This window comes from Lonchura striata, chromosome 13 (assembly GCF_046129695.1).
Source record: "Lonchura striata isolate bLonStr1 chromosome 13, bLonStr1.mat, whole genome shotgun sequence".
Classification (NCBI taxonomy): Eukaryota; Metazoa; Chordata; class Aves; order Passeriformes; family Estrildidae; genus Lonchura; species Lonchura striata.
The window spans coordinates 19,665,754-19,691,871 of NC_134615.1; the positions used below are offsets into that span (position 1 = coordinate 19,665,754).

The window sequence follows — 26,118 nt, forward strand, 5'->3', positions numbered from 1 at the left end:
TGAATTAAAAGCCAATTCTGCCATTACCTGAGCAGTTAATAAAATTTATTGCTTTATGATGCATTTTTTTTCTGCAGGCTAGAATGGGGATCTGTCTTGGTTGTGATTTGTGAGATTGAGGGGAAAACACAAAATATAACCTATATTTCTAATGCACTGAAAAATCTCACTGTGCTCTCCTTCTAAGGCTTGGAAGTAACCAAAACTGCAGAGTTTTTTTTTTTTTTTTTTTAATTATTAAAAATAAGTTTACCTTATTAACATTTTAATAAAGAGAATCTATTTGCAGTGGTGCTCAGAGTTGCTCTTATTTCTGTCTGTTCAATTCCATTCTCTAAAAGGGAAAATACTATTGAGATATGTAAAGCATGATGTTAGGTTGAAACTAAACACAGAAATACACCAAAGCAAAAATGCTCTCTAAAGGTGCTGTGTTTGTAGAGGTGCTTGCTCAATATGTGTGATGCAAAATGGGGATGCTTTGTGAAGAAATCATCCTTGTAAAGCCATTGGTTCTGGTCATCAGACTCTATCCAATGCTTTAGTGATGATGCTGCTGATCTATTTGGGAAGTTGGCTGGCTCTCAAGGCAGAGTCTCTTCTCAAAGGCTGTTTCACAGTGAAAATATGCTCAGTGCAGCCGAGTGCATGAATGAAAAAGCCTCTGGTACCTTCTAGTCTGGCAAAATGCAGCACAAAACTCAACTTACTCTGTCTTTTCTGCTGTCCCAGGTAAGAAATGGGTGTTTTTTCCTTGCTTTCTTTCATCTTTCTGCTTTTGTGCATTTGGATTTGAAAGTATTTGTAATTCAGCTCTGATTTCTGAGTAATTATACATTGCTTGAATTACTGTTTAAAGATGCAGGATCTCTGCTCTAAGCCAGTTGCTAGGAATGCAGGATCTCATAGTTCCCTGATTTACAATTACAACCAATTTGCCGTGTGATATATAGCATTTTTTTGTTTCCCTTCAGGAAGGGTGGTGGGGGGAATCTTTCAAGTGTCTCCGTTGCAGCTGCAGCGGCAATATTTTCTGTCATATCAAATGCTGCAACTTTGATTTGCCTCTTTCCTCTGTGGCTTGTGCTGGTAGTAGGTTTATAGACTGTTACAGGCAGCTCACGTTATTTACTGCCTATTTTTTTAAAAAAATAAAAGAATTGGAGGGGGAAATATGGAGGAAAAATAAAACCAGACCTTGCAAAAGGCTCCCTTTGCCGTACCCTCCTGATAGATGTGTAACACTCCGTTAGTGACTTGCTGTGTAGCCTTTCTCTTATTAAATGTAATAGATCCCCCTCTGCCAGAAAGCAGAGGAAAAAACACCCAGCCTTAAAAACACGGAGCTGCCGAAGCCCCGCTGCTGCTGCCTGTCAAGGCACAGGGACTCGCTGGGCTTTCACTTCTCAGCTGGGCACTCTGCTCTCGCTGCTGTCACAGGGATCACTTTTGGGCAGCTCAGAGCAGGGCTGGAGATCCTTTGTTGTCCAGCTCAAGTGTGTTCTCCCTCCTTTTGTCTCGGGGGCTCCCTAAACTTGCGTTTAGAAACAGTGGGCTGAGATCCTCTGCACCGAGCAGGGATGAAAGTTAATTCCTTTTTGACCTGCGATCGAGTGGTTTTGTTAACCCTTGGAGGGTTGGTGGGGTTTAGTGGCAAACGAGTGCTGGGGGCTCCGAGCATGACCCCCTGTGTCCGTGTAGCTGCAATTTCCAGCGGGCATCTCCTAATCCCAAACAGGGCAATAAGGAGAAAACCGGTGAGGGATCACCAGTGGGAGAGCTTTATTGCTAGAGCAGCTGCACAGCGTGTGAGGAGGAGGCAGCAGGGTGATCTGTGGATCAAGGTTGGGGCATTCAGGTGCTGGTTTGACCTGCTCAGGAGTCAGGGCAGGCACAGTGGGTGGCTGGAGCTGCGGGACAGCAGAAGGCAGGGTGGCTGGGCTGGGGAGTGAGCAAACACAAAGGCATTTGGGTGGGTTTGGGATAACAGCATGCTCCGAGCAGTGGAACAAATGAAAGCAGCTGCCTTGGGCCATGGGTTTGGTGCCCAGCAGCGTGTGCTGGTGCCACATGGAGAGCTCCTGGCAGGACCACTCTGCCAGCCCGGGCTGGGCTCCCTGGCAGGGTCCAAGGGCAGCCTCTGGCTCTGCTGGGACTGGCCCAGGACAGTGGCCAAGCCGCTGCCCAGGGAGGGCAGAGCACTGTCCCATGCTCCCCAGAGGGCTCCTGGGATGAGAAGTCTCAAGTGGGCTGAGATCCAGCCTGGGCTGGCAGTGGGAGGCGATGCTCAGGGAGCAGAGGGGCTGGGGGAGAGAGAGGGCACAGGCAGTGGAAGGGTAACCTGTGGATGTACTGAACTGGTGCTCTCATCTTGGCTTTGAGACCTCCCATCTGCTTTCCTTGGCTTTCTCTCTCCCTTTTTTTTTTTTTGGTACAGCTTCTCCAACACACTGCTGAATTAATCAGCTTGAGTTTGGATTTTCTTTAGTGGTTGCCTGTAGGAAAGCAGAATGTATGTGATATAAAAGGATGGACTTCTAGGGCCTGTGAAACATAGCTGGCATTTTTTTTAACATTCATGATTACTTAAAATTTGACAAGGTGCAGACAACCTGGTTCTGAAAACATCCTCTTGTCTTTATCAATAACTTCCAGTGATGCTTCAGAGTTTCTCCCCAGGCTGGGCTGGGTTGTGCTGTACTGCAGGGCTGAGCTTGTGGTGCTTTAGCCTTGCTTCCAGCTCAAGTGCTCAAATTGCACTCCACCTTCTTCACCAGCATGTACAGCTCTATCTGGCCATGTCTCTCTCCAACATGTGAGCTAATGCATCTCCAAGTTTACTTTCCAGATCGTGTCTAAGAGTTAATGAATTGGGGAATGACTCAGACTAATATGGAAGTGCATGCAATTCTGTCTAGATTGTTGAGTATTGGCAGGTTAAAGTATGAATTGGAGTGGGTGTCATGCTAGGGAAAGAAATGGGATTTACTGAAACATTGTTTGGCTTTTCTCTTTGACACCCCACATGCACAACTTTCATGTGACAGGAAAAGTAAACAGAAGAATGTGAGAAACAACATATTAAACAAATGCAGCCATCTGCTTGTGTAGTGGTTGTAACACATTTGGGGATCTTTTTCTGCACGTTTTCTTTTTTCTCCCTTAGGAGTAGCAAGAATGTGTCATATAATGCAATGCTAGAAAGGACCAAGTTTAATAGAATTCTTTCTAAGCAGGAGCAATCTAGTAATCTTTCTGTGGAAGCAGAAGATAGTGATAACTAAGTTTCAAAGTAATGATAGCAAAGTTTACAGTGTAGAGAAAAAAAGTTTGAGGAAATTTTTTTATGTCAATAGGAACATGAACTGTAAAAGGTTTATTTTTAATGAAAAGACCATTTCTAAAATTAATAACTTGGGTTTTGCGTTTTCTTGCCTCTAATTCAACTGTGGTTTTAAATTACAAAAACTTTGCCTTTTGAGGAATTAAAAGGATGAAATGGAGAAGCACTTTTTCATATCAAAGCAGCTGATTAAGTATGTATGCAAAAACTGTGATAAACAGGTGAGCAATAAATTTTTCCATTTGCAAAGATTTAGTCTACACTACTACCAACTGTTCTGTTTTCACCAAGAGGAAAACTGAGCATTAGTTGGAATAAATGAGAAAGGTGTTTTAAGTAATCCTTTAATTCAGACTCGCCTTTAAAACTCCAAAGCATAACTATAATATACAAGTTTATTGATCTGAAGCTGACAATAAAAACTAAATGTACTCTGGTAGTTTATGTAGTTCACTATACAGGGTACAGTAAGCAATAAATGCATGCTCTGATCTGATGGAATTAAAAATCTGCATGTTTTACATTTTCCCCAAAGGATATTTTCTAAAACCTATATTCAAAATATTTGTTTTAAGACAAAAGATGTTCTCAGGCTTGCTTTTCTATGTTATATGTTTCATGTAGAGAGATGACTCAAAATTTGTAAGTAAGGCTTACAGGGGAAAACCCCCCATATTTTTGATAATTTTAACAATAACTGTCATGTTTCACTGGGTTGCAACCAAGTAAATTGGAAAAATGTGTAGATTTTACAAGCTTGTCATTAGAGTAAATAGAGAAAAGTTGGTCCTCAAACTCCCCTAATGCAAAGCCCAGACTGCTGCATTCTTAAGCTTTTATTTGTTCAGATTTCTCCAGAAGAGGGCTCCATGCACAGCTTGAAAGGCAGCACCCAGGTATTGAAAGCAAAACAAATTTAACAGCTTCAGGAAAAAAGACAAGTCTTGCTCACACAAGTGTGTTGATATAACATTTCAGGTTATGCTCAAATTCTAAGTATCTCCCTGTTTTATCATGTTGCTGTTGATCTTGTTATGTCAGAAGTCGTGAGGAGAAGTCCTGTGGTTCTTGTGCTATATCAGAGTTGTAAAAATGCTTTTAAAATGTTAGAAAAATTCAATTGTAAATTACTCTGTATAATTATTTCTACTGATGAGTGCTTTGTGAGCTAGCTGATGCTTGCTCCCCACAGTTTCATGCCATCATTTTTGGCTATGCAGTCAAAAACCATCTTCCAGTTACACATCTCATTCACAAGATGGTGTCTCCCAAAACACAGAGCCATTCCAGCAGTTGTGGTGTCCCATTTCTCAAATATTACCTTGGAGGGAAGGTTGGCATTAGTGAATTACGATGGCTTTTGGCTGCAGCTCTAACCTCTAAAAATATCCTTACACAGGACCTGACCACAGCCCTTACTGCCAAGCAAGGGGGGTTTGTTACAGCAGACAAGTGAAAACATGAAAATACTTCTGCAGTTTTGGCAATTAAACCCCACTTTGTGTACCCCCTGAGACACAATCCTTCAATCTTAAGGCGTAATTTAGGTGATATGTTGTGTCCTGCTTTCTGTTTCTGAGAATCAAAACTTCAGAAAAGTTTTCTTAGCACAAGTAATATTTGTGCTGTGATCCACTGGGAGTTATTGACTTGGCTTTTAGTGACTTGGCAGCTAAGAAATTAGTATTCCTAAAAGCTGTCTCAACAGACGAGTGTAACGGACTGTTAGAGCCATGTAGATGGCAACAGTGGTACCCCTTCAAGGAGTTGGGAAGTTCTGCTTTCTTTTTCTTCCTGTTTGCTGTGAGATAAGCAGGCTCTTCCCATTCTATTAATATGTAAAAGCAAGCCAGATAACAGAGCTCTCAGTGTTCCACTCTTCCTGCATCACTGCTGGAGTTGCATCTCTAATCTTCAGCTGCTGCGTTGCACCAGTGTGCCGCATGCCAGGATTTTGGCCTCAGGTTTCAGAGTTCTGTGACAGCATAAACCATTCTGGTGGATGGGGGCTTCATTTAGGACTTTGAGTACAAAAGTCAGGTTAGCAGATTGTTTTAATTGTCTCATGGACAGTTACAGGGGCAAAATTCACTGTTTTGACATGTATCACTGGTATTCCAGCCAGCAGGGACAATGGTGTGCTGGGGGCATCAGGCTCAGCTTTGCCAGCTGGGAAAGGGAAGGGATTGTGCTGCTCTTCTCCCCAGTGGGGTGGCTTCAGCTCAAGTGCTGAGGGCAGTTTTGGTCACCACAATATAACAAAGATATGAAACTCTTGGAGAGTGTCCAAAGCAGGACAATGAAGAAGGTGAAGGGCCTTGAGGGGAAGTGGTGTGAGGAGTGTCCGAGGGCACTTGGCTTCTTCAGCCTGGAGGAGTCTGAGGGGAGACCTCATGGCAGGCACAACTTCCTTGTGAGGAGAAGAGGAGGAACAGACACTGATCTCTGCTTTGAATGTCCAGTGCAGGACCCCAGGGAATGGCCTGAAGTTGTGTCATGGGAGGTTTCGGTTTGATATTGGGAAAAGTTTTTCACCCAGAGGATGAAATAGTGTCCCCAGGGCAGTGGTTGCACCACTGAGCCTGAGACAGCTCAAGAAGAGTTTGGCCAATGCTCTTGGGCACATGGAGTGACTCTGGGGATGGTCTTGTGCAGGGCCAGGAGTCAGACTCGATGATCCTTGTGAGTCCCTTCCAATTCCACATATTCTGTGATTCTAACTAGAGGTTCATCTGTGCAGGCAAAAAGACAAATCTGCAATGTCCACTGGGGAGGAGAAACAGAATGAGAGGCATTTATCATCCTTAGGAGACTAAGTGGGCTATTGCATCTCCCAGTTAACTCTAGATGATATTAGTGGGTTCTTGATCATGGCCATATGGTTGCACTGTGCCCTGCCCTAATCACCAGATGGAAGGGACCAGCCCAGATGGGAGGCTGTATTTTTCTGTCACTTCACGTGTCCTGCAGCTAACACAATGTTAGTGTACACAAATCAGGAGGATATTAAATGCCAAAGAGGAGAGAAAAATAAGACTTGCTTTATTAGCCACTGTTTCATTGTGTGGAGGTCTTGGAAATTTTCCCACTACAGCTTTTTAGAGGTTTTTTTGTGTGTTATGTGGACTGTGTTCTCTGTCAAATGGAAGAATCTAATTCTTTGAAAGCCTTATGTTTCATATGAAGGGAACTCATTCTGCTCCTATCTTATCCAATATTCTACTGTTTTGCACCATTAATTTTCTTGGCTAGAGGAAAAAAAAAAAGGATTTTAAGATCTGGTTCGATGGAGCTGGTTGGAATAGTTCTATGAACAGACTAAAATAAATATGAGGTATTAAGAGTGGGGTGAATCTTTTCAGCACACAGCAGTTTTCAGTATCTCTAACCACTTGGAAAAGCTGATTAAGGTGTTTAAATAACTTCTGATATCTCTGAATGTCCATGTATGGATGTCTAATTTGGTATCTTTATGGGCCTTGTTCTTAGGAAACTGAACGTCCACCTTCCAGCTTTTGAAATGTCTCAAAATTGGACACCCATATACAGCTCCTTGAAATTAAGATTTTATTATATAGGATTCCTTAGACTCCATTTTATAAAGGTTCTACTCCCAAAATCTTCATTTAAATAAATAAAAAAAACCCCTAGCAAACCACTAATAATAGCTATCTATCTCAGTCTAAATTATTTCATTCTCTTGCTGTGAACAACTAATGCTTAATTCCTTATTAGTAGTGGCAGTGTATATATTTCTAAAAGTTAATATTTAATTCCCAGGGACTTTGCAGCCTGGTATGCAATGAAGAGCAAATAATTCTTGTGTGTATGAAGGCTGTATTAACAGTACAGACAGCAAGTGGGTTTCTAAAAGTTGGCAGATGTCTTAGGATTTTGAGTAATCATGGCAGATGGACCTTGTGGGATTTGTGTGCAAGAAGGACTCAAAATGCTGAAGACCTCAGGTTCCTGGCCATTAAGATGTCACAGCACTGTTAATGTGGCTGTATGCAAAGAAATATTTGTCCATACAAGTGGAATTTAGGACAGGAGATGCTCACTTGCAAATATCTGTACCTGTAAGCTCAGGTAACCTCAGCTGTTACTGTTGTGTGTTTGTTACCCCTCTGCCTTCCCTGGGCTGGCTGTGAGAACTCCTTTCCTGCTTCAAGGCAAGGTTGACAAACTTGGCTGGACACTCAGCTGAGGGAGTCCTGATTAATGGCTGGCTGCCACATGGGCAGGAACACAGCTCTGGCACACTTAAAAAGAGCATGGATAACTGCTTATATTGCTTCAAATCAATCCATAAAAGCCTCGACACATTGAGTTTTGTTCAAACTGCTATGGAGCAAAAAACCCCAAACGTGTTACAAAGCACTTATCATGCTGATAATTGGCTCATCTACTTTATAGACACTCAATCTCTTTCTTTTCATCTTCTTGGCATAACTTGGAATTGAGCTTCTGTGCACATTGTCAGTAAAGAGTCCTGGAGTCAACTGCATGGGATTTTGAACCCGTAAGTGTAAAACAAAAGCTGGCAGTTGTCCATGGGGACACTGTGTAAAGGGAGGTATCTCAGCTGCCTGTAGTAGGAGTATCATCCACAGCCTGTAGAGACACCATATAAAGATAGAGGCAGGGGAGAATCATGTAAGTTTGCTCTTCCTTAGCCTGTTATAGTGTATAATTTCATTTTCAGCAGTGGGTTAGTTCTTGGGAGCAGGAAAAAAACCCAGAAATGTTGTCCCCATGATCTGACATTTTCCCATAGACAAACCTTCTTGCTTTGAGCTCCTCTGCTGCCAAATAAGGTGTATTTATACACTTCTCTTGAGGCTGCCCTTTGCTGTCCCTGAGGAGCCACATTTTATCAGACAACAAACAGCTATAACAAAATGTGAGAACTGAACATAGCACTGCTCTGGAGCTGACAAAGGAGGAAATCCAGAGCATCTGGTACTTTGCTCCCTGAGTGAAAGGAGATGGAATTAGGCATTAGAATTGGATGGGCATTTCCTTCCCCATTAAATCCATTGTTTCAGAGCTCTGTCAGAGGAAGTTGAGCAACTCCAACAGTGCTCTGCAGCAAGAATGGATATCTCAGCTGCGGGTTTGAGTTGATGTGTACAGTTAAATAACTGTCCAAATTAAAAGGTATTCAGCTTGACCTTCTGCTAAGATAACTGGTCCTGCAAGTGCCAGGAAGCCCTGGTTATTATCCAGGTGAAATGCAAAATGAAATACCTGTGGGTAAAAATAAATGAGAATTATATTAAAATAGAATAATACATAAAATTCCATTTTGATTTCTGGGCATATTTGTTAGCTCACTACCTGAAGGTTGTACTTTGTGCCAGACAAAGTGAATTTATTATTTTCTAAGATATTTGTTTTCATAATTCATGATCAGATTGAACTAATTGATCTCTGAACTCAAAAAATCTTGATTTATGGATATTGATATTCCTGTCAATTTACTAATACACAGCTCTGACCTGAATGCTAAACTGGCCAGGTGCATATTTGATAACTTAATAATGGATCATAAAATGGTTTGAGTTGGAAACCATTCTGCTATGAGCAGGGACGTCTTCCACTAGACCAGGTTGCTCCAAGCCCTGGCTTTGAACACTCTCAATCCATTCTGTCTTGTACTTGGGCTTTTGGACCTGATTCTGTGTGAAATGTGGCAATATCATTGCAAGAGTCATTATTTGGTGGAACAAAGCTGTAGGGATGGTTAGAAAAGCCTAGAGTAGTGGAAGCACACATTCTTGCACCCCCATTCCCTGCTTTTTGGGAATGGATAAGCCTCTCACATCCTGTTTTGAAATAATTGTTTTCTTCTGATGTTTTAAATGACAATATCTCATTTAAAATTAATAAACAAGAATGTAATCTCCAGTGTTAAATGTCACCAAATGTCTTCTGTAATTGTTAATCACTGCAGTTTAGTTATCAATGAAGAAATGTGGTACTTTGTGTGGTGCGGGTATTGATTATTGTAATCTGGAAAAAGAGCAGCTGCTAAGTTCACATACCATGTGTTACCACAAAGTAAGATAAGGATGCTGGGGTAAATCAGGAAATTTTGTCTCTTGTGGAAATTACTTCTGGTCTTGCACATCTCTCAACTTCACTTTTGTGTGTTTGCAATAGCAAAGCACGCTGCTCACACCAACACAGGAGCAAGTCTCCAGAGGATAGGGATTGATTGCATTGCCCCTCCTTTTGTTATCTGGGTGAAGGATGGGTGGTGTCAGTGCCATGTGCATTCCTACTGGCATGTACCAGGATGCTGACACGGCTTCTGTTGCTCTGATAGCTGAGCACCCTACAAATGGTAATGAATTTATCCTTGCTTCCCTAAAATAACTGCTCAGTTACGACAGGAACATTATTCTGAAATGGGAGACAGCCTCCAACATCTGCCTGTTTCAATGACTCCAGGTCTGTTATCTTAGGTGAGTAATGATGTCGCCTGCTGTCATTTGGGCTGCTGGTGTTGATTCAGTGGTGACGCTTCATTGTACTCCAGAAAGATTAATTCTGATTGGAGGGAGCCCAGAATAAATTCAGTCTTTAGGCCAATCAAAAGGTGGTGTTTTCAGTAGTATTTTAATAAGGCAGCTCAACTTTCAAGAATGTAATTAGTTATGATTTGCCAAGGAACTGCCTATCTCTATACAGTAGTTACTTGCATAGAGAGGAAACTAATAAGATAAAATATAATCATAGCTGCACAGAGCTCTTTGGGCATAAGGGAATGGAGACTGCTTGCTCATAGCTGGTGCTTGTGATGGCTGCTGGCACCATGATCAGGTGGAGCAGAGGAGGAGGATGAGGCTGGCACTTCTATTTACACTCAAGGCACTTCAGACCACAGCAGTTTGGGGTAGGAAATGGGGAACAGATAATGCACAACCAACTCTACTTGAGTGGGGCAGAGGTTCTGCATCTTTCCACTGCAACAGGAGACGTAGTCTCAGAATATTCCTCCCACCATCTGCTCACTGACAGGGGTTCCTGTCTTCCTTCCTTTCCTCAGTTTGGAGGAGGCAGAGCTGCCAAAATCTTGGGCTGCTCTGGCAGGAGGTGAGCTGCTGTTCGTGGCTGTTTCCCCTCCAGGTTTAGCTGCTGGAAGTGGGATGTTGCCAGCCTGAAGTGTGACTGGTAAGGTGATGCACCCAAATGTTTGAATTCCTGGGAGTTCTAGCACACATGGATGTGCCATTTGTTACATGCCCAAAACATGAAACTGTGCATTTGTATGGACTGTTGAAAGCCAAAGTCTGATTTTGTGGAACAGCTGCTTCTTCCTGTGTGTTTGCCTCTCTGAAATGAGGATTTAGTCTTGCACTTGCTTCCCAATAATAGAATTTTCAAAGCTTTTTCCTCTTTCAGGAGGCAAAGGCACACAAGCACAGAACCTGTTTCTTGCTGTGCATGGGAGCTAAACATTGATTATGGGGTGGGTGCAGGAGTTTTTGTAAAACAAACTGACTTGCTTGGCTGCAATAACTCATGTTGAACCTGAACAGAATTGTTTCTCCATCTTGTTCTCGACTTCTGATTTCTGCATGCTGTGTGTTTGTGGAGTCTAGCTGGGATATGTAGGAATAAAAAGCCATCGTGCACAGCGTGAATGGTTCTCTCTGCCTTACCTCCAGGCTGACTGGAAGCATCAGCCTTCCTGTAATTTCCTTGTACAAATTACTTTTTTCTCTCTTCTCCTCCATCTGGTTAAAATAATTCAGATAGTCTGAGTGCTTTTAGTTTTTATACTCAAACTTTCCTCCAGAACTCCTAGTGTTTGGGGAAAGGGTGAATAATTTTTACTCCTGTGGTTTAACTTGGACAAGGTTCAACAGGCTTTGCTGGAAAGCCTATCCCCGTTCTTGATGCTTATAGATGTTTTTCTTTTGGTGGTAGAAGAGGTTGGAGGTTTTCTTGCACTATGAAGGGAATCAGACACTCTTAAGGAGTTGCTTTCTTTTAATATTTCACATGGGTCATATTTTCACTGGACAAACTGAAGATTCCCCAGAGTTAGTGCAGTGTTAAGTTCCAACCTTTGGTGAATGTGGTAGGGAACTCTAAATGTTGTTATATCAGTGCTTGTGCTTTCTTATCATCCTATTCCTTTCTCCCTTAGTTCTTTCTGCACATGTGGAAAAGAGAATTTCATCTATCATGCCCAATAATGGTGTTAGGTTGGTGATCTCCTGGAGTCAGAAGTGCTGGGGTAGAAATTTGTTAATAAACATGCTGACATAGCTGCTGAATTTCTCCTCCTTTTCCCTGGTTGACTGAGGAGTACAAGAAAGAAGAGCAAACCTTAAAGCATAAAAATGGAGGGGAAAGCAAAACCAAGGGGAAAAAGAAAAACAAAATGCTACTCAATGTTCTGTCACTTTGCAGCTGTTAGGATTTGGAAAGCAGCCTTTTGTATTTGTGATACAGTCAACAGATGTATACGAGAATGGAGCACAGTCTGATTTTGCCTGATTTCCACATCTTCATTTGCACAATCTTGCCTCAGAGCTTAGGCTGACACCCATATCCAGAGCTCTTGCTCATATCTCCATCTGAATTTGTTGGCACCAGGAAATGGTGATATTGTTTATGCACACTTTTGTATATCAGCATGCTGGCTTATGAGAGGCAGGAAATTTAATCCTTTGTAAAACTCTTTATCCATTTCCAGCATTCATTAGCTGCCACAGAACTCTCATCTCTTTTACATTTTATGTTTTGGTGGGGCTTTATTATCACTTGTTCTGTGTCTTGGTGGACAACATTTATCCCTACTGCTTTGATGTTTTGGCATTCATTAAATCCATTCTACTGATTCTTTGGGAAGCTTGTTATCACACAGATGAAATAAATGTAGGATATCCTTTCCTCTAATTGACTAATTGGATGGGGAAGGAATGGGAGTGGAGAGAACAGAAGACAACTGGGTATAAATTCTGAGGCCAAAGCAGCCTTCATTGCAGGACAGCACTTTGCAATTCCTTTCGGAACTGTTTGCATGTCACTCCTTTAATTGTCTGAAGCTGATTTATGTGTATCAGGAAGGTGACTTGTCACATGTTCCCTGTGTAACACCAGCAGGATTTTAACTGTTTACTGATGGATGCGAGTATGTCCCAAGGGAAATGGAAAGGTAGGAAACGGTCAGAGATCCTCAGGGGGGGAAGTACAACTCTGTTATGTTTTCTAGCAGTAAATTTGAAGCAAGGCAGATACCAGAAACAGCTGAATGATGTCTTGCTGAAAAGGGACAACTATTAGGAAAGAGAGATGCTCCCAAGTTTTGTCAGATATTATGTGACTTCCCCTCTCCTACTGCTTTTGCTAATATATAATTTCACAGATTTATCCCCTTTCTCTTATTTTTCTGACAATTCTTGGAGGCTAGCTAAAGAGCAAGAGAATAAAAGGAAGAGAACCTGGCTTCAGGCACATTTGCAAACTAGCTGTTAGTTTTCTGCAGGTCCTTCCATGCTTCAAACAGAAACAATCCTCCCCTGACAACTGAGCATACAATTCATGTACAATGGATCTGCTCCTGACATTGTATTTCTGAGGCGTTTGTACAACTCGTGATTCATCTGGCAGTGCTTGAGTTTAAGCACTGATAAAGGCAACACAGCAGAGTGCAAATACATTTGACCTTTCAAAACACTGAATAGAAAACAAAAATAGAGAAAAATAGTTACTTTGCAGTTCTTGCTTCTACGTGTGTAATGACTGCAAGCAGACCAGCATTCTGATTTCTGCCTGGGGAGCAGAGAGGCCTCCAGGCCTGGGCTCCCCTGTTCCTCTTGCTCCACTGTGTGAGTTAGCCTGGTATTGACATAAAGCTAGGGGTCAGCTTTGATTTCCCCAGGCCAGAGATTGGCCTGATGTCTGCTGCATCCAAAAATCTTTACTGTTTGGCATGCTGTGTTTGGATAATGACACTCTGGTCTTGACTGACTCGCCTGGCGGGCAGGTGTCTGTATTCCAAGTGTAAAGTTTCCCTGGAAGTGTCACTTCAAATCAGCAGCACCGACACAGAACTGAGGCTGGGGCACCTGTGGGAAGTTCCTGCCAAAATCCTCAGCCAGCTGCAGCCTTAGCTTGGATGCAGCCACCTCACATCACTGCTGTGGGCTGCTTTGAAAAGGGAATAACTCCATGGATGCTCTGTGGTGTCAGGGCTGCAGGGCTCAGGCTCGCTGGATCCCTCCTGGAAGGGCAGGGCATGGAAACAGAAGTGTGGCTGGGGCACATCAGCCCTGTGACACTGCCACTCCCCATGGCATCCCTGCTCCTGGGCAGGATGTGCAGCTCTGAATAATGCTCCAAATATGATGGGAACTGAAGAGCCTCCCTTCTGTTCCTCGTAAAACTCTGGTTGATGTGTGAGCACATTCCTTTGCTTTACAAGCAGAGGAGGGACATGCACTCAGTCTCTTCCAGAGATGTACAGGGTGTGCAGAATTGTGTGCCAGGCTCTGGGTTAGGGGTAGGTTTTAAATTAGGTGATCAGGTTAAACTTTCATCTTGAACCTCTTTGGGGAAGGGAGGGAAGACTATGCAGCAGCTGGGTAGGGCTCTGATCTGGCATTGCTACAGCTATTTTTGATATTTCTAAAACTACTTTCCAGTAACTGCAGTGGAATTTGGATGGGGTTTTTTGGTCTGAAGCTTCCTAGCTATTAATGATAGTCCATCTTTAATTTATTTGTACTACCCTGCTGCCTGTCATATGCTGGTCAAGTCTTGTGCAGCAGAGAGAAACATTTTTCCCTTATCCCACTTTTTATTTCTTGGTTCATTGTGTAGTCACCTCCTGTGGCTGTGTTTACACGAATTTCACTAACAACAAATCTTGAAGAATCTGCTTAAGTAATAATCAATTTTTTCTTTAAAATTGCTCAGTTTTCCATATTTTTGTGTGAATGGATAAAGGATCTGATCAGCTTCCTTAGCACCTGTAATGAAAGCTCTCTCTGGTTTTGTTCAGTGCTTCTGGCAAGGCTTCATGCTGAAACAAGGCTGCTGGACAGGGAGGGTTGTAGAATTTGTGGATTTAAAAAGAGTAGAAAATGAAGGGATAAACTGAAATTGTGCCTTTAGTAATTCTCTGCTGTAAAATATATAACCAGTCACTGGATAAGTGGTACTAATGAATTGGAATTGAAATTTCTGTTTTTTCCAGACAAAGCTCTAACTGTTCCCTTCAATGTTGTGCTCTTTTCTGCATACTTTTGCATCTATATTTTGGCCTTCTGGCCAAAGCATCATATTTGTGTAACAGACCAGCTTTGGCTGGGAAGAAACAAAGCAGTAAGTGTACCCAAAGCTGTGGCTTTGAGTGTCCTTAGGTTTAAGTAGGTTTAGAGCTTTGGTTTTCCCAGCAAAATCTGTGTGGACTTTGATATTGTTTCTGTGTTTTAGCTTCTCTTTTCAGTCTGTGCTGCTTCACTAAGAATCTGAACTGCAAAGCAGTGCCTTTTCCCATCCCACCCACCATATGCATCAGGCTGACCTTTGGCTTGAATGCAAAGTTTGTGTCAACCCTGTCCCATTAGGAAATATCACACAAATCATAGTGACAAGGTTTGCAGGCTGCTGTGGCTGGGGGCAGGTTGGCACCGAGTGTGCTGTGTGACAGAAGTGATTTGTGATCTCTGTTAGCACTGAGGAACAGGCCCCAGCAGGCTCAGGAGAGCAGGACTGTTCCTTGCTCCATCCCTTGCCCTGTTTCCATGTGGATGCCCTCCCTTGGGCTGTGCCTTGACTTTGCTGTTCTTGGGTCAGAGCCCACCCCTGGCACCAAGGAACGGCTGCTGGTCCTGGTGGGGATTAACTTCACTTGGAGCTTCAGCACTTGGAGCCTCAATTCTCTCTTAACAGCCTCATCCTTGTTGAGCATCTTGATTTCAAGTGTCTGCTGAAGCACTGTAAACAGATTTCCTTCGGCTCTGCAGCGCTACATGCTGTGCTGCAATACGTTCTGTCTACTTCAGAGCTGTTAGTGATTCATTAGTTTGCTGTTCCAAAAACCAATTCCAAAGGGATCTCTCATCTCCCTAGAGCAGTGAGGGTGTTTTCAAGCTGGCTACACAGTGCTGTGGCAGTTTTTTTGAGACTTGCCTGGTTCCAATCATGTGGCAGTGATACAGCCAAAGGCTGCCAGCTCCATGGAGGATTGCACACAGATTCCATGGGTGGGAACTTGCAATATTCTTAGGCACAGCTAATAATAGCTCCTCTTGACTCCTGAAATGTCACAGTGGTCTTTTGGGTAACTGTGCTTTGGAAAGCATTAACTTTTTTTTTTTTTTTTGCCACCAAGAGTAGTCCCTGACATGGTGAATGCTGCATTATGCTTGTAACGGAGAAAAGTGTGCTGGAAATGAAGAACCTTAATCCATCTGTCTGTGAATTGACTCATGTCAAGATCTCAGAATTGCAGCATCAATCTGGGGACCCAGGACTGTGTCCTCTCTGAGCTTTTCCTGTCCAGAGATTCCCAAGATCTAATGAGCATGCCTCTGGAAGGGGCTTGGAAACATAACAGTGAGAAATCTCTAGTATGCTAAAAAAAAAAAAAAAAAAAAGGTGCTATAACATAAAGCAGTAACTCAGTTTTTTTTAAAGGGGTCAGTTGCTGCCTGGCAGACTGTCCTGCAGTCAGGTCCCCAGGGTTTCTAGAGTTTCTGAGTACATCTCTGTCCTAGAACTGTTTTTTTTTCTGATGTAGAAAAATAACTCTGCTTTTCAAATAACTTCCAAAGTTTTCAATTGTTTTATGAACCAAGAGAAAACAAAAAATAATTTTAAAAATCTCTAAATGCTCTGTGGAACTAAGTTAATGCTCTTTCTTACATCAGCCATTTATTTCTTTTTGCTGTCTAGTGCACCCAGCAAGATACCAGAAGTTTGTCTCTAGCTGCAGGATTTACTGTAAGGTTTTTATGGACTGCTGGAGACCAGGCAGGGATTTTGACATGTTGACTGCAGAGTGGCAGAAACTGATACATAAAAAACCTCTGAAGACTACATTTTTAGTCAAAAGGCGCCAGCATTTGGAAGAGTGAGAGGTTAAGCAGTGAGCTTTTGTTAGATTACAACTGAAATCATGGCTCTCTGCAGGTGAGCTGAGTTTTAGGAGATGCTGGATGCTTGTTGGCTCCTGGGATTTGGATTAATTGGGGCACCTGACCTTTGCAAGTACAGAGTGGCATGGGAATTGCACAGAGCCATGCAATGGAGGGTAATGCAACCATGGGGACAGGCAGATGTCCTGTGTTCCAAGTGACTCTTCTCAGTTGCATTTTACAGCTGTTTATTACAGTTATAAACACCTGGATGTGTCTTTCCAGGCAGAGTTGCATCCCTGGGGGCCATGATTAACAGGACATAATGAAGGGGCCTCTCTTTGTACATGCTGCTGTATTTCTGATTTTGTTTTCCTGATTTCTAACAGAAGTTTGATGATAGTGTCACTTAAGAGCATGGGAAAATCAAGTGCAAATCAAAGGAGGAGCTTGTGAAAAGTCTCATAGGAAGACTTTATCAATTAGGCTTTGTTTGCAGTCACATCCAGCATTCCCCATCAGTACATGCTGACACTGGTAGTAAGAACCCAGAGGAACATGGCTTGTGGGGGATCTTGGAAAACAGTCTTGTACTCAATCTGTTTGTTTGAACTAATTACTTTAATTATAGTAATTAATTTATATCTTAATGAGCAACACATCCCTCTATTTGTGCAGCACATCCAGAATTTAGTCCTCATCTTAGATATGTTGCAGGCTTCTTGTGCCAATGAAGATGTATTTTCAGAGCACTTGGGGAATTGTGGTTAACAGAATGACTTCACCTGAAGGGGAGGCTTGGCTGTTGTCATTTTATTCTTGTTCAATAATCTGAAATACATCATCATCATCATCAATGCTTTACTTAAAGAAAAATAAAGTTAGAATCAATGGGGTTTTAAGAATATTATCCTCTTTCCCCAAGGCTTCTTTTCTTTTCCAGAAGTACTCTGTCATTTTCTTTGCTTGGCAACTTAAATTAACTTGCTTGTGAGCATTTAAAGCAAATTGTTTGCTTACAAATCTGAGAATAAAAGCAGAAAAGATTTATCTCGCAATAAGTTTTTATTCCTCTTGCATTTATTGTACCTTCTCCCCTCTACCCTCTAAATCATGATAATCAGACACTGGAAAACATACTTTATATGAGGATCCATGTGAGTCCTGGCAGATGGATAACGGGTTACTCTCAGCTGCTCTTTGCATTGCTGGATAAACCCCATCTTGCATTGACTCACGGAAATCATCAGGCTTCCTTTCAAGTTCATCCTTTTGTCATCCTGGTAGGCAAAGGCCCTGGGGAATTAAGACATGAAATTGTTGGTATTCTTAGGGAACCAATGCCTGGGACATATGACAATTGCTGGATCTGGGTTCTGTTTAAACTTGCTGGAAGAATTAGGTTCCCATTCCCTCTGTGTGTTCTCTGTCGTTTGCTGTGATCAAAGAAAGGAGTGGAGGGGATCTTTTAGGAATGCTTCTCTCCTTCTGCATGAAAGAACAAATTACTAGTTTTCCCCTTGCAGGGTCTGCGGTGCTGGGATGACCCCAAGAGTGCAAAAGTCCTCGTTTCCCAGCCTGGGCAGCCAAAGGAGTCTGAAATGTGTAGGGTCAGCTTCTCAAGGCTGTTTATTTTTCCTTATCTAGAACATTTTATTTCTGACCTGCTGAGCTCTGTCTAGCAAGGAGGCCATGATATTCTGAGTGTTATTTTGGGTGGTGTTTACATTTTATACTCAAAACTACCTGTACTATACTTATAATACTGTGCCAATACCTATCATCTATGTTAGACAGTGTGTCTCTACCTTAAGCTGATAGAAAAGTGTCACCATCATACCAAGACATGGAGGGCAAGGAGAAGGAGAAGAAGGCCAGGACACACTCAAATTCCTCCATCTTGTATCCCCTCAACCCCATTCTAAAAACCCCAAACTTCTACTTTTTCACCCTGTGTTAATTCAGCCACCACACTACTCAAACCCTTGTGGTTTGTAATTCCTCATATAAAGTTGGCAGCCTTTTCCATGGGCTAAAATCAAAGCCACAGGTGTTTTTGACTTCTTGTCAAGGTCTCTGAGCCCCCTGCCAGGGTCTCGAGACAGCCAGGGCAGCCAGAGGGATGTCCTGGACTCATTATTCCATGAAGGGGAATGTCAGTGTTCATCCACCTACTTCAGAGCAGTCAGAAGCTCTTTGTGAAATATTGGTGCAGGCTCTGCCTGCTCCTCAGGTGGCTGGAAGTGCCATGTTTGTCACTCCTTTTCAGTGTTTGTGGCTTTACTATGAGCTAGTATGAGAAGGGAAGCAGTGAGACCTGCCCAAAATTTCCCACGTGACCAAGCTGGTGATTTCCTTTCTACGTGTAGCATCTGTGCTGCACAAAAATAAGATGTGACAATCCTTCATGTCCCCAGTGGACTGCTTGCTAGAGGTCCTACATAAGACAATTGATATCTGACTGCTGCAAATGGATTTTTTTCTTTATTACACAATTCAAACTAGAGGTTAAACCTAATAGCTAAGAATTCATTTGAATAATAATTGATCAGATTCCTCTAAGTGAAACACTTATTAAGACAACAATGATAGCTAGTATGAGTGCTATGATTTAAATACAAAATTTCATTATGACATTCACACGTAAACTACTTCTATCCTAGCACATTTTTTGTAGACCTATTTTAAGTGTGATGCAGCATTTGAGTGACAAGATCTTGAAAAGAAATGCTTTTTAAAGTTTTTCATCATTTTGATGTTATACTTGAGAGCAGTAATTGTTATGGTGTTTCTAAAGTCCAAGAGTTTTATCTATCAAGAATTAATAACAGATAAACATTTTGTTTGTTTTCTGCATTTAATATACTGTCGTATTAACAGAAGATAGAAATCAGATTTTCTTTCTCTGATGAGTCCTTAAATTCAATTTAGCTGGGATGAGGTAAACAACACTATGATTTAAAGAGGATAAACCTCCCTGAGCTATTAGGGAACTTGTATATGTCTGGATGTCCTTGCTATTATCATAACTTTAATCATTGTAAGCTGCAAGCCCATTCAAAGTATTATCTAAGCCTGACAACATCCTCAGTGTTAGTACAATGCATTAAAAAAAGCCTTTTGTGCAATCTCTGTCTCAAGGACAAGCCACCTAATTAACAGACCAGCCTGAAACACACACTGTTTTGTTTGTCTTTATTAAGACATAATGAATTGCAGAACTCAAAGTTGTTTTTTTGAATCAGAATGATCTGAGGGAAGCATTTCATGGCAGAGAGTGGAGAAATGTGAAGTACCACAGTGAGGAGAATGTTAAATATATCCATGTTGTGTGTCTCCATATATACATGGAATAGATCTAGGACAGGCAAAAGCCTTTGTTGAGCTACAATGGCTTTTTTTAATTCCTAAAGTAATACTTGGTTTGTAACTCATTATTTTTTAACTTGTGTACATGCCTTAAGATTGAAGCTTCTGGACTTTTGGGATTCACCTCAAGTGGCTGTAATTGAGTCTGAGTTATTCATATAAAATCCAGTCAGAGCCCAGTCTGACTCTTCTTTCTCAGGTTTTGAACCTGTGTATATTTTTGAATACACTCAAACTCACTTCAGTGGTACGAAAGCAAGGGCTCAAATCAGCTGTTTTGAAGAGCAAGGACTGAATATCTTTACGACTTCAAAGTAACCTGGTCCAGCTGTGCACTACACTCATGGGTTTATGCTTGCTAAATTCTTACAATGGGAGCAGTGATAAAGCAGCAGCAGCTGCAGACCAGAAAATGGGCATGGAGTAGTTTGAAGGACTCGTCTATTAGAAGTACAAATGAAAATTTGCCAGGTTTGATGGATTTTGAAATATCTGGTTGTTATCCTCAAGAGCTACATTCAGGACCATGTGGATTCTTCCTTCCTGTGTGGTTTTGGCAGGCTGGATCTGATAGTTTTTAACCACAAGTGACTCCCTGCCTAAACATGCACAGGAATCCTTCACAGAAGGATTTCTTTAGACAAGCATAATTCATATGAATTATATCCACAAGGATTTGGGCCTCTATTGACCCAATAGGAATTGTCACTTTAGGATTCTGGAAATACTTGCTCACAAGAGAATACTGATGTGATATTTAAAAAGAGCCTTAAAGCAAGTGTCAAAATATGAGCAGACCTTAGAGATACATCAGGTATAACTATATGCAGGGCAACTTGGAGCAAACCACAAAATGGTGTTTTTATTTTCCCCTATGGTGTGATGTTATAGCAGAGAATGGTGTGTAAAGCAGAAAATGGAATGTGTTTCCTTTTTTTTCCCCTGCTTTTAAGTATAGTGACGTGTCCTAATTTAGACCTAATTTTCATTCCTGTAACATTGCTTGTAATAATGTCTAAAGTCCTCAGAATTAATTTGACTGGAAAAATTCCAGAAGGACTTTCAATTTTTCTCATTAAAAACATTATAGATGTCTTAATTAGGCACTGTTATTAATGGTAATATTACTCAATTTAGAACTACACACTTAAGATGTGGTTACCTCTAGTGTGATTAGTCAGAGAAGCTCTGCTACGCAAGGTTGCACACTAGAATTCTGAACAGTTAAATATTTAGAGCCAGATGCTCAGCTGTGTAAATTGTGTGGCTAGTGTGGCCTCAGTGGAGCTAGACTAGTGTACAATAACTGGGGATTTGCTATCTAAAGTTATAAGCAATCTTTTCTGGCTCATCACCCTCACTATTTCTCTTTTTCTTTTTCTTTCTCATATTTAGCTTGTTTTTTCTCTCCATAGTAGAATAAGCTGATGAAGTTGCACATGCACATGTTGCTGCTCCAGCATAAGCTGTTTAACCACTAAAACTTAACTAAAGCCACTCGACACTTGTATTTCTCTTCCCCTCTGTTGTCCCAGGGGGGATTTCCCTGACTTAAGTGAACCTGCTCATGATTTAGAGCACAGTTCAAGTTCCTTTTCCCCGTGTCTTCCACTCTAATGGGATCTGTTACAGGCTCCAGGTTGTGGCAATTTGCTCTGCTTGGTGAGGACCTGCTGCTGCTACATGTGAGGGGAAAATTAGGTGGACTATTTTATTTGCTTGCCCAGACACAGGTTTACACTAACTTTTAAAGCACTCTGTAGACCAGTTAATGTGTGTATTTTCCTGTTAGAAGATTGAAAGGAGCTATTTAGGTTTACTACATTTGTGCCTGGCTCTGTTAGCACAGAGGAACCCATGACAGTGTTCAGTCTATAATTGCTGTGGCTCCTGTTTGATGTTACTGATGTTTATTGTGACTGGGGATGGGAAAGGTTGTTGGCTACCTGGGCTGCTGCTGCTGCTCTGTGGCTTCAGCTGGGGAGCTTGTACAAAACAACAGCTGGATTTTGATTACCATCGGGTTATAAGACTTTGTTAAAAAAGTCACCCCCTATACCCCTTAAAAATCACACAGCAAATGTGCCAATTTTTAAAATTTATTTGCAAAGTGAGGTGTAAATTAAATTGCATGTAACTCACCAAATCTTTGCCTGTTCTGTTGCTCAGCGATGCCAGGGTTTGTATTCCAAGTGTTTTCCATGTGTAAATTCTTACCTGGGCTGTGTAAGAGCTCGTTTGTGTGGCAGAAAAAGCTGCTATTTTTGTGAACCATCTGAAACCCAGATTTGTGTCATCTTGCAGGTAGCTCAAGCACAAAATGAACAGTCATCACACGTTCAGGTGGACAGATGTGCATGGGGCTGGTAAAGGCATCTGGATATGGAATTGCTGTATGGGGTAGTACTGAAACCTCAAAATGCTACAGACATTTGCATCTGTTCACTGATGTATATAATGACGAGTTATTTGGGGTAGTGGGGTGTGAAGCTTAAGAGGAGCTTAATGATTTTTTCCTTTAATAAATCATTTGACTACAGAAGTGTCATCTTTTATTAGCTTGCAATTTTGTAAAAGTTAAGATTGAGCATAATGTTGCATATAATTCTAAAACATCTGGTACCAATATCTAGTAGCAGCTGTTTAGTACCTGAAATATAAACAAAACATGATTTTATCTATAGCTGTTACTGTTATTTTCCTGGAAGTTTTGGAGTAGATGCACTATGCAATAGATCTGTTCAGGAGAAAGAGTGAGTGAAAATTAAGATATTGTTCAAAACCTGTGCAAATAGAACAGGTCTGCATAAAATGTTGACTAGGAAAACAGCTGTATTTCTAAAAAGATTTTGTTTTCTATTGAAATGAAGGAAAAAAACTTAGAAGAAATCCTAAAATGACTGATAGCCCTTAACTACATTGTCTTCATAGTGAAGTGCATCCCATTAAAATTTATGATCTGTTATAATTGCGTTCATATTGTTTCTTTTTTCCAATTCCTTTTCCTCTGAGGAAAGTTACCCAGTGCTTTGACTGTGGTGATATACATAGAAGTCTATTCCTGGTGCTTGAACAGCAAAAGGAAAATAAAACAACACCTCAAACAAAGCCAAGTGAAAATGAGGTGACAGCAGATTCCTGTGTGTTGTGTCTTGGAGCTCTCAGGAAATGTGGGGGCTGCATTGTCAGCTGGAGCAGAGAGCAGAGGTGCCTTTGGGCTGCTGCAGTTTGAGCTGCACCTGTGCAGCCTCTCTGGGGCCCACTCTGCAGTGTCACATTGCAGAATTTCTCCCTCGGTCCCGGGGCATCCATCAGGTGTTTGTTCTGTGAAGTGAGAGGATGATGCAGCATCAGCTCCCCTTGACCCTGGGAACTCAGCCTGGTTTTCTAACAGGCTGTGGATGAGCAATATGCAGTTCAGGCACACCCAGTGATGGGAATGTGGTTTATGGGAGAACTGAATGTGCACAATCAAGCAGTATTTCCTGTGCTGTGTCTCTATAAACTGTTCCTTTTAAATCTTGCCACTGTAAAAAGCAGAGAGGTTTGCCAAGTAATCTGACTTTAGTGTTGCTTGTAGCAGGTTCTGGTTGTTCTGGAGTCATTGGTGGGATTTATATAGAAGCAGAATAAGATCTTGGAATATTGCAGAGCATCAAAAGCCATACATGTGGCACTAACATATTTTCCTTCTCTTTTGATGGTTCTTTCCAGGTTCCTTTGGGATGTGAATTCTATTTAGGGCACCAATATTCTAGCAGTCCTTTTATCCAGTCCTGTGTAAATTGCCTGTACAGAATAATATCACTTTAAGGGTGGAATAATGTCAATATTTGACATTTGAATAGGTTTTTTTCCACTCTGTATGATAGTCCCTGAGGAGTGCAAATGGTTAAATGTGATGCTGGATGTCTGTTTTCCCTTTTTGCTTCTTAGTAAGGACACAAGAGGACTCTTTAAGAATGTGAGCCCAATGAAGTTTATTTCTGTCTTGGGACATTGAGTTTCTTTTGATGTTTGCCTATTTCTAGCAGTGATTAAAAGTCACCCATCCAGAACATTGATCTGTGCCTACCATGAGTCTGTACATCTGTGTTGCAGAACAAGTAGACCTCTGACTCTGTAGGCATGATTTTTATACTTTCTGTGTATGTGTAACTAGAAAAATTCCCAATTTTCTGTTCAAATGACCATTTTACTGGATGACTCAGGTTCTTTACCTATAAGTTGATTTTAAACCTATTATACAGTATGGATGTTCAAGAGTAAATAATTTATAATCATAGCCACGTGCTTGAGGATGCTAAATATCAGTAATTTTGTATTATAACTCATTAAGGATGACATCTGGGCTCCCAGGGGGCTTTTTGTAAAACTCCTTTGGCCTCAGTAATGTCAGGATTTCACCATAAGTGTTACCTAAAAAATAAAATGATGACATTTCACTCCTTACTAAATCCGATTAATCTCCATTAATTGCATAATAATTTAAAATGTAATCTTATTTGAAAAGCTTGGAAGTGCACCAAAAACTATGACCTAGATCCTGCACTTTTAAACTCATTTATGAAATAGAAAGGTTTTTTTGTGCATACATAGGGTAGCTGTATTCATTTCTAAGTACTTATAGGATCTTGGCTTGGTTGTGTACACAGGATATTCCCTTGGAACCAGACCTGAGCTGATGCTGTCTGGAACATGATGCTCTTTCAAGTAGCAAATGCAACAAATTGTCACCAGGTTACAGCTGAACAGGAGAGTTCTCATTCTGCATCAATAAATTGGAGTCTGAGAAACCTTTATGTTGTAAAGACCTTTAAGGTCAAGTCCAAACTTTTACCCAGCACAGCCAAGCCCAGCCCTAGACCCTGTCCTTAAGTGCACCCCATTTTTGCATCAACTGCTTTGCTATGGCCTGTTGGGCTGGCTGGGGCTCCTGGTCCTTATGTGGATGGGGGTTCTTGGCCACTGATGCTCCTGGCCCTGTGGGATCCTGGAAGCTTTCCCCATTTCTGTGGAGTTCCTGTGGTTTGGGACTCCCCTGTGCACTTTCCTGGAATGTTCCCCTGCGGGTTGTGCTGGCACTGGGCCTGCTCACTGTGGCAAGTGAGGCTCTTCTCCTGAGAAAAGAGCAAAGTGTGGATTTGTGTCACCTTTGGACAGAGAACGAAGCAGGGTGTGAGTGAATGCTCTCTCCATTAGACAAGAAAATAAGAGGATACAAACCTGCTACCTTGTCATCATCCTTTGTCACTTGGAAAGATGGATTGCCTGGATGAGGAGGAGTAGGTCAAAATTAAGTGTTCAGTATCTCAAATAGAAGGAACTTTGTCCTACACCCTCCTGAGGTGACATAAACTGTTGTCAGGGGTGCTTGGGACTGCCCTAGCACTGGCCAGCTATCATGCTTTTTTTGTCTGTTTTATTAAATTGTCTTCCCCTCCATGCAGAATGCCTGGTAATTAACTCTGCCTTGTGTTAATTCCCAAATGTGCCAGGGTACGTTACTGAGAGCTAGCCCAAGAGCTTTGCCTAGAACCAGTTGCCTCTAAACTTTTACACATGAGGACTCTTTATTTATGCTCTTTGTGTTGGTGTCCAATGGTCCCTGTGTAAGAAATAGAGACCGTGGGCATCTCTGGGGTTCCGGGTCCTGGAGCTGTGAATCTGAAAGCTAATGGGACCTTTTCAGTCCCTTGTAGCCAATAAGGCAGCCAGTTCTGTATCTTAGGTTATTTTATCTCAAACTGGTTAAAGTGGCCAAGACTTATTTGATGTGGAACACATAACCACATCCAGAGCATTATTATGGCTTCTTTGCTAATCTATTTTAACCAAAATAAGCAAAACTGCCCCTTGAAAGATTTTAATTCACTTCCTTTGAGAGATCTTTGGTGAAGATATTTCAGTGTCTCTCTGTTACAGAGAGAAACATATTTTGAGATTTCAGAACTAAACTGGAGGAGGCCCTGAAGGATGTGGTCTGACTTTGAAGTTTTGAGGAGGAGGTTGGACTAATTGACCTCCAGAGGCCTCTTCCATCCTTGAATATTCTGTGAGTCTGTGGTGATCTTGTTATTTGTAATGTCCTTCTTGCCAAATGTTATCCTTGCTCCTTATGGATGTGTCTGAATTGGCTCATGGTCTTACTGTACCCTTTAAAAATGAGAAGACTAAAATCTTTCTGTACATTGCAAGGGAAATAACTCCCTGGCACAACCACAAACTGAAAATAGGGGTTTGATATCTTATAAATAGGTGGAAAATTTTCTTAAACTGTGAGTATTTCTCCTTATGTCTTTC

General features: G+C 41.6%; 1 protein-coding gene across 2 annotated transcripts in view; it reads left to right on the forward strand.

The window, feature by feature from the left end:
• The first annotated feature begins 565 nt into the window (after positions 1-565).
• Positions 566-26,118, forward strand: part of CDH13 (cadherin 13) — a 462,820-nt gene continuing 437,267 nt past the window's right edge. For both annotated transcript variants that reach the window (XM_077786380.1, XM_077786379.1), the window contains exon 1: positions 566-732. In XM_077786380.1, coding sequence (XP_077642506.1) covers positions 688-732 — 45 coding nt within the window. In that variant the 5' untranslated portion in view covers positions 566-687. The remainder of the gene's footprint in view (positions 733-26,118) is intronic.